At 45.8% G+C, this 18,905-nt stretch overlaps 1 protein-coding gene across 1 annotated transcript in view; it reads right to left on the bottom strand.

Annotated features, from left to right (window-relative positions):
* Positions 1 to 14,185, bottom strand: part of RNLS (renalase, FAD dependent amine oxidase) — a 77,002-nt gene extending 62,817 nt beyond the window's left edge. Inside the window, exons 1-4 of the mRNA XM_074830136.1 lie at positions 14,074 to 14,185; positions 13,881 to 13,986; positions 12,714 to 12,856; positions 11,318 to 11,476 (exon numbers count right to left, since the gene is read on the bottom strand). Coding sequence (XP_074686237.1) covers positions 11,318 to 11,476; positions 12,714 to 12,856; positions 13,881 to 13,986; positions 14,074 to 14,185 — 520 coding nt within the window. The remainder of the gene's footprint in view (positions 1 to 11,317; positions 11,477 to 12,713; positions 12,857 to 13,880; positions 13,987 to 14,073) is intronic.
* Between the last annotated feature and the right edge of the window lie 4,720 nt (positions 14,186 to 18,905).

The following is an 18,905-nucleotide window of genomic DNA, read 5'->3' as shown; positions in this document are numbered from 1 at the left end:
CCCCTCAAAACATCACTAGATGAAGAACTGATAGCAGATACTAACTGCTAAAGAAAACAGAAATTCAGATAAATGAACTCAAGACCCAAAGATCTTTGGGAAGTCTCACACGTGACTTCTATTATAAAGCTCAGACAATATTTATTGTTTTCAAGAAACTATTAAGATACATGACAACCGCATGACCTTACCTCCAGGCACGCTATTTGAGCCAGCACGCTCACTCGCACAGACTTCAACCTCCGCTCCCGACCATCTGATCTGGGCACAAGTCAGGTGAGCACCCACGGTCATATGGCAGCTCTGGGGAAACTCATGTGGGTCAGAACAGCACAGCTGGTCTGATGATTACAGCTCTCGGAACAGAGTTCATTCTGTCAAACACACCAGCAGCATTAACCAACTCTTAAAGACAACTCATGTTACAGAATACTGGAAATAACAGTAAAGCAGAAGAAAGCAGTATTATCAGTAACTTTTCTGTCTTGAAATGAGGCAAGAACTACACTAGTCACTGAGCAGTTTATCGGGGCTTTTTTTTTTTTAAAAATAGAGTCACAGGAGACCCACACAGTGCTTTTGAGTATCTCTGGGAAGGTGGATTCAGCAGGGAATTCAAATCCTAAGGAAGAGCAAGACAACCAACAGTAAATGTAGGCTTCTAAGGAAACGCAGGTATATCCAAAACACTACACAGCTAAAATACTAACAGGATATGACAACATCCTGCATGGAAACTATAGAAGAAAAAGGCCACTGTCCTCAGCTCCTCTGACAACATAAGCCACTGCCAGCGCTGTCAGGTCTTTCCTGCTACTACACCCCCCCAGTCGAACTTCAGTTGGGTTGACACAGCTGCCTGCTGGCCACATGGGGAAGAGGATTAAGGGACTGACCCAGGTTTTAATCTGGTAAGGAACAGAGAACAGGCAGAAAGAGAGGAGACAGAGGAAAAATGCCTGTATCCTAAATTTCACAGTCAGCTTCAACTGACCTGACTGCAAATTTCTAAATAGAGAGGGGGTTCACATCTCTCTCAGGTTCGCTCAGCTCTAGAGCCCACATAGCCACAGACTAAACCAGACCAACCTGCTGACACACACACAAGCCCTGTTAGTTGTGGGATTTCTCCCCTAGTTTCCAGCCACATCAGTGAGCTGACCCACCTGACACCTTTAAGGCTGATAATACGCACCGCAATGCTTCTGCAAAATAAAAATCTCTACCATCTACATCATCTCACCTGATGGCACAGAAACAGAGCTTAGTTCCTACAAAAAGTGTCTACGGGTAAGTTATTCCTGAGGGTTTTTTAATACAAGAGCATACCATACGTTCTTGGAAATTACGATGCCAAGTGTGAAAAGCTGACTGCAAGCTCAATGCAAATTTTATGTTTGACTCCATGGAGCCAAAATCTCATTAAGTTTAAAATTAATATTATTTTTTTTCCTGCTCTAATCCAGATGTGGACTGCAAAAATAACTTACAGATGTATCCGTGGGAGGTAAAGATAACCTCTATAAAGAACTGTCTCAATTACAGTGGTGTGAGTGGCCAGCAACTATTAAAAAACCCCTAGAAATCCACAAAAACCCATCCAGTCTAGAGGTACTGCCTAAGCTGTCAGAATATATTAAAATGCACATAGCATTAAAAAAACATGTTCCAGTAAAGACTTCTGTCTGCCTATTTGATTGAAGCACTAATTAAAAAAAAAAATCCCAAAGCAAGAAATTAAACATTAAGATTGCTTGCAAACCTGCACCAGAGTTTTCAAAGGTTTTCAACTCTATAAAAGCAATAGTTTGAGTTGGAGATTTCACATCAAAATGAAGGCTATAAAAAGTCAAAGTCAGCCTATAGTCACCTTCACACATTTCTCTCCCAAGTATGCTGAGCAGGTGTGGTAACAGGAAAGGAGGGAGAGCTTTTCTAAACACATTTCCCCCACCCCCAAAAAAGAAAACAAGAGCAAAACATCAAAAAAAAGAAGATTTTACTCAAAGGGAGAAGTGAGATGTATGTTATCATTGTTTCCCAAAAATCAACCATTAAAACCATTTTAGATTCAGCATCTAAAAATGCAAGTCTGATATAAATGCCTTAACTAGACTTACTGAAGAATAAGTTCTTAGTAGCACATCCAAGCTTCTTACAACACAGAAACTATGAGCTCATTAAACGCATGTCCCACGAGACACAAATAAAGAAGTTTCAGAATTGCTCAGTTTGGTCACATTTTAGGCAGGGAACTTTTTTTTTTTTTTCTTTCTTCCCTTTAGGCTCATGGCAAAGAGCAGCTTTGGAAAGATTTCTCTATCTAAACACAATCCCTGGACAGTACCAAAGACTGTCTGCTGTTGGGAAAAACTAAGAGGTATCTGTGTTTATTGTTGAGATAAACAAATTTTAGAGCATTTATTTGTTCTGTTCCAAGTATGTCCTGTGTTCAAATACCATCACCTTTATTATTTAGAAAAAAACCTAATGTGTGCATGCACATGTGGGCTCGTGCTTAGCTGATCCAATATTCCTGGGGTCCCATTCTCTATTTCGAGATACACTACTGGAATGACATAAAGAGGCTAAACAAGCATTAAATAAAGTTCTGTGATCAAGGCCCCTGGTATTGAAGCACTCTGCCAACCAGCATAGGCAGTAAGGACAAGACGAGAAGCATCTGCAGGTTACTGTAACTACAGCCAGATCGGGATGAATTAAATGTGTCAATACACAAAAGCAGCACTGCCTTACATGTCAGAAGTAACTTTTTTAAAACCAGTTTAGCTAAATCAGCACAATCTGTGGCCAGTTTAATGTGCAGGTGCTCTGAATCTCTCCTGGGACTACACAGGAAACCTAAGCTTAGAATTCAAACCACAGATTCATGAGCTTTTCTTTGCTCATACCGTTCAATCCCTTGCACAGCCCCTGTGCTGCTCTCCTACCCTTGCTGAAAGTGCACAGTGTGCCAGTAAAGTCTGTGGGCCACATGCTGAACTGAAGATCACACCACCCATACTGCTAAAAATAACTCCCCCGCCTTTTAGGGGGAAAGGGGGCGGGGGGCCTGCGTTACTGTGGTCCCACGGACAGTTGTGCTGAGACAGCTGACTTGCTGGAAGTAGGGTAGAACAAGTAATAAAGATTGCTGGAAGAAATGTCTCTGCAACGTTTACCAGGCACTAAAAAAGAGATACTGTGACAGAGCAAGACCCCCTCTGCAGGGTTTCTGTTTAAGAGCTGCCATCCTGGTCTGGCCAAAGGATCTAATGGACTGGGAAGCTACTGCCCCACTCCCTCCCAAGTCTGAAGACAAAAGGCAGCATACTTTCCTCTTCCAGCACAGTATCTTGCTTTCTTCTTCCATTTTACTCTGAGATCTGTCAAATCAAAGTTTCAGCTTTCTACCAAAGGCAGGCCATGCTGACTGACAACAATAAGAGGCAAAGTAGCCCTTTAGCTCATATATATTCTATTTCATTCTCCTTTTGAAACCTCCCATGCTAACGCACATCGGGCTTAATCCTCACACTTCTCAGATGAAGAGGATCACAGGAATCAGTGTGGTAGCCTATCCGACCTTCAGTAGGCTTTCAGTGCGTTCAACGAATAACTGCAGAGCAAGTCCACTATAAGCACTCTAAAGAAGCACCTAAAAATAGGGTGAATCAAACACACTTAAGAATACACAGGGCCTACTTTGATTTTTCTTTTTTCCTGATGTGCAATTCCGGCTCCAGTAGCCTTTTTTTAAAAAGTACTCCCTAAGGAGGGAAGCTATACTTGAGCTGTAGAAGGCAGAGAACACATAACAACTTTGCCTGCTTTAAAGGCTGACGTAGTGGTTTCAGCAGCAGCTGAACAGACGAGCGTGCGCTGCTCCTCCTTAGACCCTCCTCTGCTCCTGTAGTCCCACCCGCTCCTTTCTGCCTGCTTTCTCATGCTTGTCAGACCATTCCACAAGCTAATCCAGCTCCTTGACCGAGCAAAACCAACCCCATACTTACATAGATACATCTCTCTCTCTTCCCCCTTGCTGGATTAGCAAATCAGATCAATTTACAGGAGGGTACAAAACGCTGCAGTGGAAGGTAAGAGGTGGAGCTGACAGCAGCAGTGGGCAGCAGGGACAGGATGACATTCACTGAATCACAGGGGAAAGTCACAGCCAGAGGCGAAACAGAGAACTGCTCATCGTAACTGTTAGGTTACAGCTAAGGAAAGCTGTATTCTGTCTGGCTGCATCGTGCAAATAGCTCTCCCGCTGGCAAGGACAGAGGGTTTCACTACAGAGCAAGATGCCGTGGGTTTCTGCAGCAGCACTGGTAATCCAGACAACGGCCTCTGGCACTTCTATCACAGTTGATTCACCCAATTTTACCAACACACATCCTTCCACGATCACAACCTCAGTCAGTACTAGGATGCTTCCATGTCAAATGGGTGACAGGTTTTTAAAGGACCACATTAATATCAACAGCTAGTCTCGTGCAAAACTCGTAACTACTTGTATTTCAGGAAAGCACAAATATTTGCACGGTGTGACCTCAGCTCCCAAGGTCTGACAAGTTACTAACAAATCAGTGCACATGTTTACACTAGACATTTTAGATATGTTAGGTAATGCGAGCAAACTCAAAGCCTGGATAAGACATGGTAAGATTACTTGAAACTGTAACTACAAAATTCAGAATTTATTGTCATGCTATCCAAAAATAAACACATTCACTCAGCAAGAACTTGGGAGTCATGAAAAATTAGAGTTGTGCTTTCCTAATTCACATTATAAAGCCTCCCTATGTAAATATAGTCCTATTTTACTTGTATCTTCTCATCAGCTTGTATTATTTAAAACATGTGGGACAGTCACACAGATGGGAAAAAAAAAAATAGGTCAGGTTTGAAACAAAAGCCAAGCCATTCCATTTTATTAGCAGATTAAACATGCAGAACTGTAATTTAAAATTCTAAGTAAGGCAAATTAATGAAAACATTCTGAACACACAGATAAAGACTGCAACAATTTGCAGTAGTTTAATTGTCATGTTGCCAAATGTCTTACTAAAAACAGAACCGAAAAAAGAGTTTGTCAATCTGATTTGAAAACACATAGTTAAGGACTATATTGCCTAGTGATCATACAGAATCTGGTATACAAATCTAGGATTTTTCAAACATCAGCAGCCGTATAAGTCCAACATGTCTGAAACACTATTAGATGATGAACATTTTCAAAATCTAGTCCTTTCATTTGCAAAGATCCTGCTTTTAAGCAAATTTATTCCTTTTCTGACTCCAAATTTACATTACAAAACTCAGAAACATTTATTCATTTTCCTTTTACTTTCTGCATAACCACAATATTTACTACTAAAATATGTAAAGCCCAAATACAAGTGCACTAAATTTAATTTATTCAAACTGAATGTTCTGAACATCATCTGATTGCTGCCACCTATTGTTGTTCCAAACATGCTGCAAGGAGCTAACTTGTCCCCTTCTGCCTCAACCCAATACTAGTATTCAGCTATTTTAAAAGCTTAGAAAGTGACTAACTCTTGACATACCACATGTTATGTAAAGAAAGGAAAGCAGGGGAAAAATTAAAACATTGCAAAGATTTTTTTTCTTTTGATTAATTTTGTTTGGCAACTCTACTATAACTTCAAGTAAACACAGGACAGTTTCTGGATGAAAACCAACCACATCAAATCAGTGAAGAGTAATTTCAGCAGATACTAGTATCAAAGAGTCCTAAGAACACCTGTTACACAGACTACCAATTCAACAACTTTACTAGTTTAAAAGATTTCAAAGCTTCTGACTTCAAGCAGCATTATTACTACTTCTGTCTCTGCTATTGCTAAATATACAACCGATAAGTCTATTTGAGCATGACAGCTGTAGAAGGAATGAATAAAGGTTGAACATAAAGATGAATTAATCTAAAAAGATTGGCCATAGGCAAGCCACTTCCTTCCCTGCCCCCTTTCAGTTAAGAATTGATAAATGCTGGCAAAAGTGAAAGAATACAAACAAACCAAAGTATACAAGTAAACAGAATATATGTAAATACAGACATACACATATGCATAGTGCATAGATATACACTTTTTAAAATATATATATATAAGGTGTGTGTATACAGACTAACTTTCCATTGATCTAAGTTTTGGCTTTACACTCATAAGAGAAGTAATTCTGGAACAGTCATTTCTCATACAGCCCATTTAAAATGATAATTCTAGGTTGCCAAAGGCCACTGAATTCTGTCTGCTCCTAAATGTATACAGCTTCACAATGACATAATGTTCAGGTTCATCTAGAAGGTTAAAGAACAGGAAAAAGACACAAACTAATCAGCCTAACTAAAGCTTTAGTCTGCAGAGCTTTACGTATTAAAATGGAAACTTCGCCATTCAACATAAAATTTGGGAGGGTCATTATTTCAAAATATTAATTCTCTGAATATCATGTAAATAAATTAAAATTATTTCCAAAAAACTTGGGAGGTGCAAGATCTCCCTCAAGTAGGCTCTGATTTCCCCTGTCAGTAGTCTTCATTCTTAAAGCCAGAACACAAACCCAAGAACTAGCAAGCCATGTCACTGAAGATAAAATTTTGGTCTGTTTCAAACTGAAAAGCCTCATCTCATCTGCGTTCTGCAACGGGATATTAAAGGTGTCTATTAAATAAAGATGTCTTAAAGACACAGAAATAAAGATAGAAGTTAACATTTGCAAATTGATGAGCAGATCAGCCACTGGACCCAAAGACACCCACATTAAGGTAACTGGATTGCCAGGGGCTGGCCCTTCACGCAGTCTGGTGTAGGCACATACACCAGTTCTGCAGTGAAGAGCAATTTGCACCACACACATATGCAGGATGCTTTTGTTGAAGCACCTAACTATAAATATAGGAGCCTAAACTTCAGGAAACATCTCTGAAAACCTGGGCATAGGTGCCCAAACTGTTTTGTTATTAAATAAACATACTACATCTTTATAGCAAGCACCTATGGGACCACTGCTTAAAAATACAATATTCAGACAGTTAAATATTCTCAAGCAAGGGGAAAGTACTGATATGATAGAATCAGTCTCGACGCTCAAAGAGAAAAATGGTGAATTCCTGCAAGGGCAGAACTGCCACTTCTGGCTAGTCATTTGACCTCCCCAGCTCAGGTTCTTTTACACACAAATATCAAAGGTTAATTCCAATGCTTACTAATGGATCAAAGCATCACCTACTTCACACAGCTGTTCCTTTGCACCTTTACTTATTTCACAGCCTTTATCTGTACATTAACGCTAACAATCCCTCATCAAAATCAATTTAAAACTTCATTTTGCTTTGAACTGATAGATCCAATTATACTTAAGTGGCTAAAATAGAACCTGGCACAGATCCACACATAGCAGTTCCATCTCCAGTGTGCAGCAAAACTGATGTTAAAAGGCATCTCAGACATCAACCTTGGATAGCAAAAGTGGAGAAAAATTACAGAGGATATGGAAGATCTTTAAACTAGCTGCCTCTATTTAAGCAAAGGAGGGTGTGCTGTAAAGGCTAGTTACAGTCAAACAGGGCTGTTGGGGAAACAGCCAAAGCTCGCTCCATCAACAATGGTCATCAAAAATCACAACGGTGACTGAGATTATATTACCACAAGGCACCAAGCCACATCTTTCATTTATCTTCAGTGTCTGTCTTCTATACGATAAAGGCCTTCAAGATCAGCAATTAAGGTAGCTGTACTCCTATATCCTGCCCCTCTTCACTTTAAGTCCCTTGCCTGCAGCCTGAGTAGTTACACGTGACCTCTGAGCTGGCCACACAGGCTGCCGTTGCTAGCCCTGCCCTCCCTCCACCTCCACACATCCCTCATGTCAGCCGCGGAGTGAGCGCAGCTGCAAAATGATTCCTCCCACCCTGAGTGACAGCAAGGGGCAAGTCTGCAACAAGGAGCAGGAAACTCCCCTTCCAGGAGCATCAGGAATTGCTAGTTTGTATACTGGGAATGGACAAATGTGCTTTCCATTAGAATCACCAAATTTTACCTCTGGATTTGGAAGACCAGAGCATACAGATGACTGAACTGCTTTATGGGTAAGGAAGCAGCCTCGGCATATGTGCAGGCAACCAGGCAGAACAGCTTGTACAGCCATGTGAAAACCAACAGACTCATTTGTACCATCAGTCAGTTTTGGGTCAAAACAGGGAGCAGATCTGACTCCCAGCGTGGTACCCACTCACTGACAGAGGAGGCAAAAGCAGGACAGTGTCAGTGTGAAGTGGAGAGGACAACTGTTCCTTTCAGCAGCTGCCCACAGTTACCTACCTTGAGCTTAAGATGAAATTGCATCTTTAAATCCCAAGAGAGGTGGATCTAGGAAACCCTCTGTTCTCTGTCAGCAAAACTCAGCTCTTTGACATGCAATCAACATAAGGTTGAGATTTAGAGATACAGACACGTACCCTGACCTTCTGTAAGTCACAAAAGATCTGAAATCTACACCCTGTTTGGGCTTTGAAACGCCTTCATTCTCCTCACCTATTTTCCTCTCACTTCTTGGCCTAAAGAAAGCAGAAAAGGAGCCAATAGCTCCAGTGCTAAGGAACTCCAGGGAATGGGGAACCAGCCTTGTTGCCCAAGATGAAGAATTAACAATTGGTTGGAAATCTGGAAGCTGGTCTCACAGAAGGTACAGGCAGAGAGAGAAAGAGAAATGGGGAGAAGACAAAATTGCTGGGTCCCCTCAGGTAACAGTTAACACTGCAGTTATACAGAAGATTAAGAAAAAGACATTGCAGAAGCATCTGACAGTTCCAGCATTCCAAGAGCAAGTGAAATGAACTGTTCACCTTAACTACATCTTCTGAAAGGGACCTGCCCACTTTTTGGACATGAAAGGATTTAAATTACCCCAAGAAAAACAATTTGCAAAGACATCAACTCTGTTTGAGGAAGGCCTTGAGATGCAGGCTAGAGGAACCTCAGGAAGACTTTGAGAAAACAGTACCACGCACTACTTCTACTTTTCTTCTGTTCCCAGGACTTTCACTATCAACCACCATTAGAAAGGACAGGGTGGGCCAGGCCCACCCCCCCAGTCATCTACCCAGTAATGACACCACTGAGCAATCAGTCACCTCGTTATGCCTGTCTCCACAGCCTGAGCTGTTGAGGTTTCTCACCCACTGTGAGCTGAGCTAACCAAACTGAGGTAGCTTGAGAGTCAGCTGTGACTGCAAATATCTCCAAGTAATATTCCAAGTTAGGTTGTTGTAATGAGCCTAACGAGAAAATTGAGATGACAGAGGAATGGCCCAACCCATCATAGTTCTTATACATCACTCTCCTCTTACTTTCTAACACTTGCAAAGCTGTGCTTCAGTTAGTGACCAGTCAATGTTTTTAACATTAGTTTACTGTATCTTTATATAGCAGAATGGTACACGTGGCTATTAAAAGGAAAACATACAATTCTGAAAAGGATGTCTACACATTTACCCTGCTCATATGATTCAAAGTATGAAGTGAAAAAGCACACTCACTAACGAAGAAAATTCAGTGGGGATACCACTACTTTCTATGGTAAAGGGACAAGGGGAAATGAGAGAGCTCGCAAAACAACAAATAGCAGAGACGTCCTGTTCTTACAGGATATCTACCTCTTCAGGCACAAAGCTTAAAACAAGAGGTTGTAATGACGATACTTTTCTTTACTGTGTTCAGTCATCAATTTTCCCTTTGCTACCATAAAAAACCGTGCTGCAGTTCAACGTCCTGCTGGCATTTATCCTCCTCTTCCCCTCCGCCCTTCCCTGTCCTCTTCTTTTCCCTCACACAGGTTACTATGAAGCAACTTCAGGCAGACCCTGGCAGCTCACTGTAACCACCTCCATCTATTGCTCTGATACCTTTTAACAGACAGCTTCCAAATCACACTCGCATATTTAAATGTATTAAAATCCAACATACAGCAGAGTACAAGGAGCCAAGCGTTAAAAGTCAGCTCTTCATCTTTCAAGCACTGGTGGCTTTTCTACAACCAGAGGGCAGAAAACCCACAAATTTTAAAGCGTCTACTTCAGGAGCTGGCAGCAGAGAAGCAACAAGCCCTGTCTGACCAGAACTGACTCAAGCCACGCGGATGCCCCTGCGCTGCTGCAAGCACGCTGAGTTCAAAGAGAGGTTATTAGCCAGACACAGCATGTCTTCAGTACAACAGTGCAGCTCGGGTGATAAATCCACAGCCCAGTGCACTTCAAATGGCTCTGCCTGGCTGGGCTTCCTGGCTTCTGCTCAGCATCAGCCCTCAGAGCCGTCTCCTGTAGAGTTGCATCAAGATCTCTGCCCTGTAAATCCTCACGGTGACTGTTCCGCAAGGATCAAGTCTCACAACAAATACAACAAATCTGCTCACAGGCTGGGTAGCACCTCCCAGAAACAACGTCGCTGGGAGCCCACTGTGGACGGGCACCGACTGTGCACAAAGCTAGCATGGGCGAGCAGGATTCAGCAGCCTGACTTCAGAGAAAAGCTGGCCCTGGAAGCCTCACACCTGAGACAATGCACCTAAGCTAGTAAACTTGTCCAGGCCTGAGCTTCTTTCTCAGCACCAAGCTGCTCTTTCTAAGCCTCCATAGCACTGTTAACACATTCACCCCAATAAATCACCAAAGGATAATTGAGATTTACTCACGTTTGGGGAATACAACGCCCATGGGGCTGCTAGAAACAGCAAACAAGCTGGAAGGTCTGAGAGGCTTTCCTCTTATAAACTAGAGACCAAAGAGTTCTGATCTGGACTTTTTCCTCCCCTGCATTTCATATGATTTTAAGCTTACTGAAACACCCTAGGGATTTTCCCCACAGCATAGCTGTTAATCAGGTCTTACTCTGTGGGTCATCCCCACTGCAGACATAACAAGTGCAGCACTGAAAATCAGCATGACATGTTGAGAAAGAGATAACAACAAGGAAACCACCATGTGGGGACCAGCTGAGGCTCTTGTCCAATTCAATAACCATTTTCAAGTTACAGAAAGACAAGTGTTGTTTTAGAAGTCAGCAAAAAAATGTGATCAGATTAAAAATTGACTCATCTACTTAGATATTTTTTGCTATCAAGGTACTACCACCCATGTGCCACACATACAGCCTCAAAATTAGCCACCTCCTATCATTTTCAGATTCACCCTATTCTGATGGAAATTAACAGATAGCTCAGACTGCTGAGTGTTTCTTTGCTCAATTGACATTTTAGGCTAGATACCTGTGATTTGGAGGTATGAACTTACTGTTTACAATGTCACCTTGCAGCTGAAGAATTTGTGGAACAGGCATTGTGAGAATAACTATATCAAACTGTTCTGGCAGTCCCATTTTCCTGGACACTTCCCATTTCCCATCTTGGAGACAGATGTGAGTTACATGTTGTTCGTAGAAGACATCTGCACCTGCTTGGAAAAAGAAATTGTTAAATACATGTAACAGTGAATTCTACAGAGAAAAGGCAGAGTAGTTTCCCTTAGTAACTGGATGACTTGCAAACAGCAAAGCAGACAGACAGTCCTAGGGCAAAGTTTCACAAATCAGGTTGAATCAATTTAAGAGCCAGCATATGACATTAAAAGAGGGGATCCTCATTAGCTGAAAAGATCCCATCACTCCCCTGTGCTAGGGCTGGTATTCATTTGACTCCTTTGTGAATGATTCAGTTCAGTAAACAGATCGAAAACTACCAGCTGCTCCCTTTGTCAGGTTAGTTTACTGTGGCTTTAGTGAGCTGAACCAAGTTAGAGTGAAATCCAATGAGCACAGGAGGTGGCACAGGGTAAGCAATCAAAGCACACCCCCAGTAGCCGAAAAAGAGAGCGTTGCTCCCTTAGCATCTCTCATATATCAGAAGACAGGAACATAGTCAATTATCTGCAAGATTAGGATCTAAAAAAATGACTAATTAAAAAAAAAGACAAAAGCAATCACATCATGGGAGCAAAGCTTGACTACTCATAAAGCTAACATTTTTCAAACCAGAGTTAGTCACTAAACTGTATGAGTGGTTCTGCCATGTTATACCTAATGCAGTAGTTACAGTTTAAACTAGCAGATGATCTTTTCTAAAAGACCTTCAACACAGTAGTCTCACATACAGCACAAGCACTCATTTCTACGGAACACAGCATGTAGCTCACCACTATGTTCCCAGCTGCTGTTACCAGTACAGTTAACTTAAGTTACCTAACAGTAACCCAGTACAGTTAACTTAAGTACACACTCATGAAAAAACACCCAAACGCTCACTTCATTCAAGTTGCAACTCAAAACTCTTTTCAACTGTGATCTCGCACCCACTAAATTATCTCTGTCCTCACTGTGTTAGGTCCAACCTTCATATGCTAAAGCCAAAAGTGTAAATATAAGCTTGGCCCCTGGTCTTACAGACGCTATATTTGTGTAGAGACTTTTATTTGTCAGCAGTGCAGCTGAAGTCAGTGAAGTGCTTGCAGGACTTGGAAATTCACAGAGCTCCCAGACACATTTATCCATCTAAGCAACTTCAAGACATGCATAAACAAACAAGAACTTGAACATTCTCATTGCAGATTTAAATTTGAAAGACAGTTTGAGAATGCCATCAAAAACACAATCATTAAAACCTTTCATTTCATACAAAGGCATCTAAAAAATTACCTGACTGTTTTAAATAATACTTGACAACTGAGGACATGCCCTGGGGTGCCATGTAATTGCACAATCCTTCTTTCACTACCAGTCCTTCAATGGGTGCAGTCAGCGGTTTCAAGATGCCATGAGACAGAAGTTCCTCATAGAAGCTTAAAGGGAGCAAACGACACAGATGAAAATACACAGTGTGAAACATACCAGTAGCTGTCATTATTTTTTACAACTAAAGTTAAGACCAGCCTAACTTTCACATTTAGAGAATAGTTTTTAATGACATCATACAACCTGTGTTTCAAGCCAGAACCATAGCTATAAAACAAGAAACTACCTTGCTATTATACTGCAGGCTGGCCTTTTACGTGAGGCCAAGGCTACCTACTGTGCCTGTAACAGAAACTGTTAGCGGTTTGACCTGAAGGCTTCAGGACTAACTGTGGCAGGGGCATATACAACAGTTACTTACAGCTCTGAGTATCAGTACAGACTGCATTGCCATCATGGAGTGCAGGAATATTCCATCAGCTGGGTACAGGTGCCTCAAACACACCTACATTTTCCCTGACTTCCACACAAATTTCACATTTTCACGTCGCCATCCCCCTCCCCAACCGACGGTGAGCCCTCCCGTGTACTCACGAGCCCAGGCAGCCCCCACCTCACGGCACTGCCCCATCCCCACACTCAGTCACCGCTGTTCTTCGGGGCAGAAACGCCGTGTCCCCATGAAGGCACCTCACACCTCTTCTGTCATACCTAGCTTTCCTGCCACCTGCACAGCGTTTAGGCGACTCTGAGGCGCGTTAGCTCTGGAAAGCAAAGACCTCTGTGGATTTAAGCAGCGGGGCCACACTCGCCTGCGTTTCCTACGGTGGCAAGATACGCACCACGGGTGAAAACCGCCGAGCCGCGACCCGTGCCCGACCCCGCGTACCGCCACCTGCTTCGCCCCACCCCTCCCCCCGAGGCGGCAGGGACGGGCGGGAAGGCGGAGGGCCGGAGGAGGGCCGGAGGAGGGCCGGAGGAGGGCTGCGGAGGGCCGGAGGAGGGCTGCGGAGGGCCGGAGGAGGGCTGCGACCGGCCCCGCCGGCGACCGCCCAGGCCGCGGCGCCTCCCCTCAGCCCGGCCGCGCGCGGGGAGGGGCGGGGGGCGGGGCTTACCGGGGGCGGGGCTTACCTGCGGCGCGGCCCCGCGCGCTCCGGCTCGAGGGTGACGTACTGCGCGCCCAGGTCGGCGGTGCGGGCCGCGTCCCGCGCGCTGCCGCTCGTGCTCATGCGGCCCCCTGCGGCACAGACACTCAGACACCGCCGCCACGCGACACCACGCGACACGACACGACGCGACGCGACACGACGCGCACCGGGCCCACCTGCGCCGCGCGCCTTGTCCCAGACGGCGATGTGGCCCAGCGCCGCCCCCCGCAGCTGCGCCGCGCAGGCGCCGCCCGTCAGCCCCGCGCCCACCACCAGCACCCGCGCCATGGCCCGGCCCGCCCCGCCCCGCCGCCGGGCGTTGCGGAGGAGGCGCACGGCCGCGCTTACACCGCCCCTGCGCACACCCCCGTGCACACACAGAGCGGCTGTGCGCGCGCACCCCCCCAGCACACACTGCTGCGTGCGCACCCTCCTGCGTGCACCTCTCTGCTCACACATGCACACACACACGCAGCCCTGGGGTGCCCCAGCCCCCAGCTGCCTGGGTGTCCCCTTAATCACAGCATCACAGAACCATTCAGGTCGGAAAAGACCCTTGGGATCATCGAGTCCAACCCTCAGCCCGACTCTACAAAGTTCTCCCCTACACCACATCCCCCAACAGCTCACCCAAACGACCCTTAAACACACCCAGGGATGGTGACTCCACCCCCTCCCTGGGCAGCCTATTCCACTCTCTGACCACTCTTTCTGGGAAACATTTTTTCCTCATGTCCAGTCTGAACCTCCCCTGTTGCAGTTTAAAGCCGTTCCCTCTTGTTCTGTCACTAATCACTTGTGAGAACACACCAGCACCAACCTCTCTACAACGTCCTTTCAGGGAGCTGTAGAGAGTGATGAGGTCTCCCCTCAGCCTTCTCCTGCTCACACTGAACAGTCCCAGCTCCTTCAATCTCTCCTCACAGGATTTATTCTCCAGGCCCTTCCCCAGCCTCGTTGCCCACCTCTGCCCTCGCTCCAGCACCTCGAGATCTCTCTCGGATTGAGGTGCCCAAAACTGGACACAACACTCCAGGTGTGGCCTCACCAGTGCAGAGCACAGGGGGACTATCACCTCCCTGCTTCTGCTGGCCACACTATTTCTAATACAAGCCAGGATGCCGTTGGCTTTCTTGGCCATTGTCACATCCTGCTCAGATGAGGGAGACAAGTGGCTCAGGTTCATAAATCCCCAATGGAGTGGACGACAGTGAGACAAGTCTCAAAGTCCAAACATTTATTAACTTCGCACGAGGTACTAATTAGATACATGATAATTGGCTAAGTATATAAGAGTTGTGGCAAGCAATACAGTATGCCTTGAACTGGTTAATGTTATTGAAGGGAAAGGGGAAAAAGGAAAGGAGGGAGATGGAGAGAACAGAGGAATAAACATCACCGGTCTGGGTTCCTGCATTGATCCCACCAGCGAGGGTTCCAGGAGGCATCCGTCTCCTTCCCTTCACTGCACTCTCCAGGCTCCACCCCCCTTTTGCTCCCCCCCCCCAATTTATCCTTGGGTCCATCCTCTAGGTCAACCCACATACCCACGTATCCCCTGTACAGGGAGGGGTAAGGTGTTTCATGGGATGATGTAATTAGCATGATCATGTCAGCCCTCGTTAGCATACTGAGGGGTGTTAACTTTAACATGCATTTCGTGGATAATGAAGCAAAGGTCATTCACCGGACAGATGGCCCTTGAAGTTTGTCCAGGTGCCCCAGAGCAGAGCCGTCCTGTCTGCACAGGGCTCCCTCCTCCAGCCCCATCCTGTGTTATTGGGGCTGCTTCATCAGCTTCGACCTCCACACCATCCACCCCAGGACTGCAGTTTTGTTACTTACAAGTGTTTGAGACATTTCTTAGCTCGGAGGGCCTCCACTCCCCCGACTAACTTTTGTCTCTTTCTGTTTTTTTCAGTCCGTCTTTCTTGCAGGCCTGTTTTTACAAGTCATCTCTCATCCCCCTGCCCATCTCACCCCTCTCTGCCCACGTCCCTCCCACTCCCCCATAAGGGCAGCCAGTCCCCAGCCTGCGGCACCCCAGGCTGCCCGTGGAGCAAGGAGCGGCAAGGAGCAAACAGAGCTGTTAAGATGACAGATCAGACACCATTAATTGTAAAAATTCAACTGATAATCCACCAGGACAGGCAGTTACAGGCAGTGAAATGTGTACTCGAAGAACTGATGTCTTGCCAAAAGACCTCTGCCCCCAGTGAGTCTTAATTGCTGGGCATCTACCTGGCACATGTCAAGTTTTGAGTAGCGTGGAGCATTGAGTGACGATGCCTGTCCAACTCGATAAACTTCTGCAACGATGTGACTGGTCTGGCAGGTGAGGTGAAAGCAGTGGATATTGTCTACCCGGACATCACCAAGGCCTTTGACACCGTCTCCTGTAAGATCCCCACGGAGAAGCTGTTGGTGTCGGGGCTGGATGAGCAGGCAGTGAGGTGGGTTGGAAACGAGCTGAATGGCTGGGCCCAGAGGATGGCGATCAGCAGTGCAAAGTCTAATTTGAGGCCATTGACCAGTGTGTGCCCCAGGGGTCAATACTGGGTCCAGTCCTGCTTTTCATCTTCATTAATGCTCTGGATGGTGGGGCACAGTGTACCCTCGGCAAGTTTGCAGGTGACACCAAAGTGGGGGGAGTGGCTGATATGCCAGAGGGTCATGCTACCATCCAGAGGGACCTTGATGGGCTGGAAACATGGGCAGGAACATCATTAAGTTCAACAAGGGGAAGTACAAAGTCCTGCACCTGGGGAAGAACAGCCCCATGCACCGGTACATACTGAGGGCCACCCAACTGGAAAGCAGGACCAGGGGGCCCTGGTAGACACCAAGCTGAACATGAGCCAGCAGCGTGTCCTGCTGCAAAGAAGGTGAATGGTGTCCTGGGCTGCACTAGGAGGAGTGTTGGCAACAGGTCAAGGGAGGTGACCCTTCCCCCCTACTCAGCACTGGTGGGGCCAGACCTGCAGTGCTGGGTCCAGTTCTGGGCTTCCCAGCACAAGAGAAAGTCCAGCTGGAGAGACTCCAGCAAAGGACCACTAAGATGATTAGGGCACCAAAGCACGTCTCCTGTGAGGAAAGGCTGAGAGAGGTGGGACTGTTCAGCCCAGTGAAGAGAAGGCTCACAGGGGAAATCTCATAAATACCTGAAGGGAGGGTGCAAAGAGGACAGACCCAGGCTTTTCTCAGTGGTGCCCATGACAGGACCAGAGGCAATGGGCAAAAATGAAACACCAGAGGTTCCCTCTGAACATCAGAAAACACTTGTTTACTGTGAGAGCAACCAAGCACTGGCACAGATTGCCCAGGATGGAATCTCCGTCCTTGGAGATATTCAGAAGCCATCTGGACATGCTCCTGGGCAACTGGCTTTAGGTGGCCCTGCGTGAGCAGTGGGGGTTGGACAAGATGATGTCCAGAGGTCCCTGCCAACCTCAACCAGTCTGTGATTCTGTGATAAGCTATCTCTGCCATGGGATTGACTTCATCCCAACACCAGTCATCCAGGAATGCTCTGGAACTGGGACTGATCCACCCTACTGAACAGCTTCTAGCATAATCAAAACCTGGCCACCTGGAGGTGTTACCCAGTAGGAATTGCTGGGAGGTGTGACAGCTTCCACAAAGTGTCAGTGGGCTATCTGCAACACCCAGCGTTTTCATGTAACCATGCACGGTACTAGCTTGCATTTTGCAAGAAGCTATGGCTTGATGTTAGGAAAGTGGGATCTGGAGACTTGAGTAGATAGTGCTGAGGGGTGATGGCATGTGTGCACCACCTCTGCCTGGGGAAAGATGAAATTCTCTGGACAATGGTGACAGAAGACATCTGCCAGGAGGTGACAATCAGAAGTTTCTAAGGACATCTTCACTGGCCTGATAATGCTGCTTCTTGGAGCCCACAGGCAGGAGCTGATGGATTTTCACCTGCCTGTTGTTGTTGTCATTGCAGCGCTGCCCCTCCTCACCTTTAGCGCACTGCCTAGCAAACTTGTCCACAGCCACAATTCAGGAAAACAAGTTCCCATCCTGTCACCCTTGAGCATGGGTGACTGGGGGAAGTATTTGGATTACTATCCTTACCTAGCTGCGTAGCTGGGAGAAGAAGTTCCAGAACTGCTGGTAGGATCACTGTGGTATGGGGATGCCACAACCTGACACCTTGGCATAGGTGTTTAGCAACAACTTGATGTAAAGTCCCTTATGTGGAGCTGGTTGCACCTAAGGGACAGGGTTTACCTTCTGAGGGTGTTAATCCTCATCTTCAATGGGAGCTCTGAGTTGACCTCGGGACAGATGTTGTTTAATAGGTACTACTTGGAGAGAGGTTGGAACCTCTGTCTCTCCTTCCCATGTGAGTTGTGGAGTAGTCATGGAGGAGAACAAGTGTTCAGTCTGGGGCTTCCTAATTTTTTTTTAAAAAAGACTGACTGTATAATTGACCCTCCAACACGTAAGAGTGTAGAGCTGGGAATTCAGATTTGGTGGAGGTTTTATCTTCTTGGCACCGTTGCCTTGGGAAGAAGCGTCAGGAGGTTACATCCCCCTTCTCAGCACCTGCTATGGACAGTACCAGTTGGCACCCTGCTTTGCACCCTGCCTGCTGTGGATGCCTTCCAACACCCCTTCTCTGCGTGCACCATGCTGATAGCTCAGGCAGCAGTTCAGAGCTGGCCATTCTCTTTGGGCATCAGGTGCCTAGGACACAGATGAGTCAAAGCTAAATTTCACTGTGATCCTAGGGCTCGGGGCATCTCTGGCTTTGCATTCAGCTTTGCCCGGGGGCATGGGAATGGAATTCAGCTGTAGCTCCTGTCTTCTAAAAGACCTGCTGGACTGCACGGTTGTACATCTGGCAGTGGGCTGGGCAGTGGTTTGTCACTACAATTTACTTGTTTATTCATGAAAAGGAGATTTCTCAGACCTCATAAATGTTTGACCTGTGACCAGATGGTCTGTATGTTCAGTGTGCTTGGAATGGCTTATTGTACTG

The sequence above is a fragment of the Strix aluco genome, chromosome 7 (genome assembly GCF_031877795.1).
Source record: "Strix aluco isolate bStrAlu1 chromosome 7, bStrAlu1.hap1, whole genome shotgun sequence".
Taxonomy (NCBI): domain Eukaryota; kingdom Metazoa; phylum Chordata; class Aves; order Strigiformes; family Strigidae; genus Strix; species Strix aluco.
Note: the sequence above shows the minus strand (reverse complement) of the source record. Positions and strands in the feature narration are given on the sequence as shown.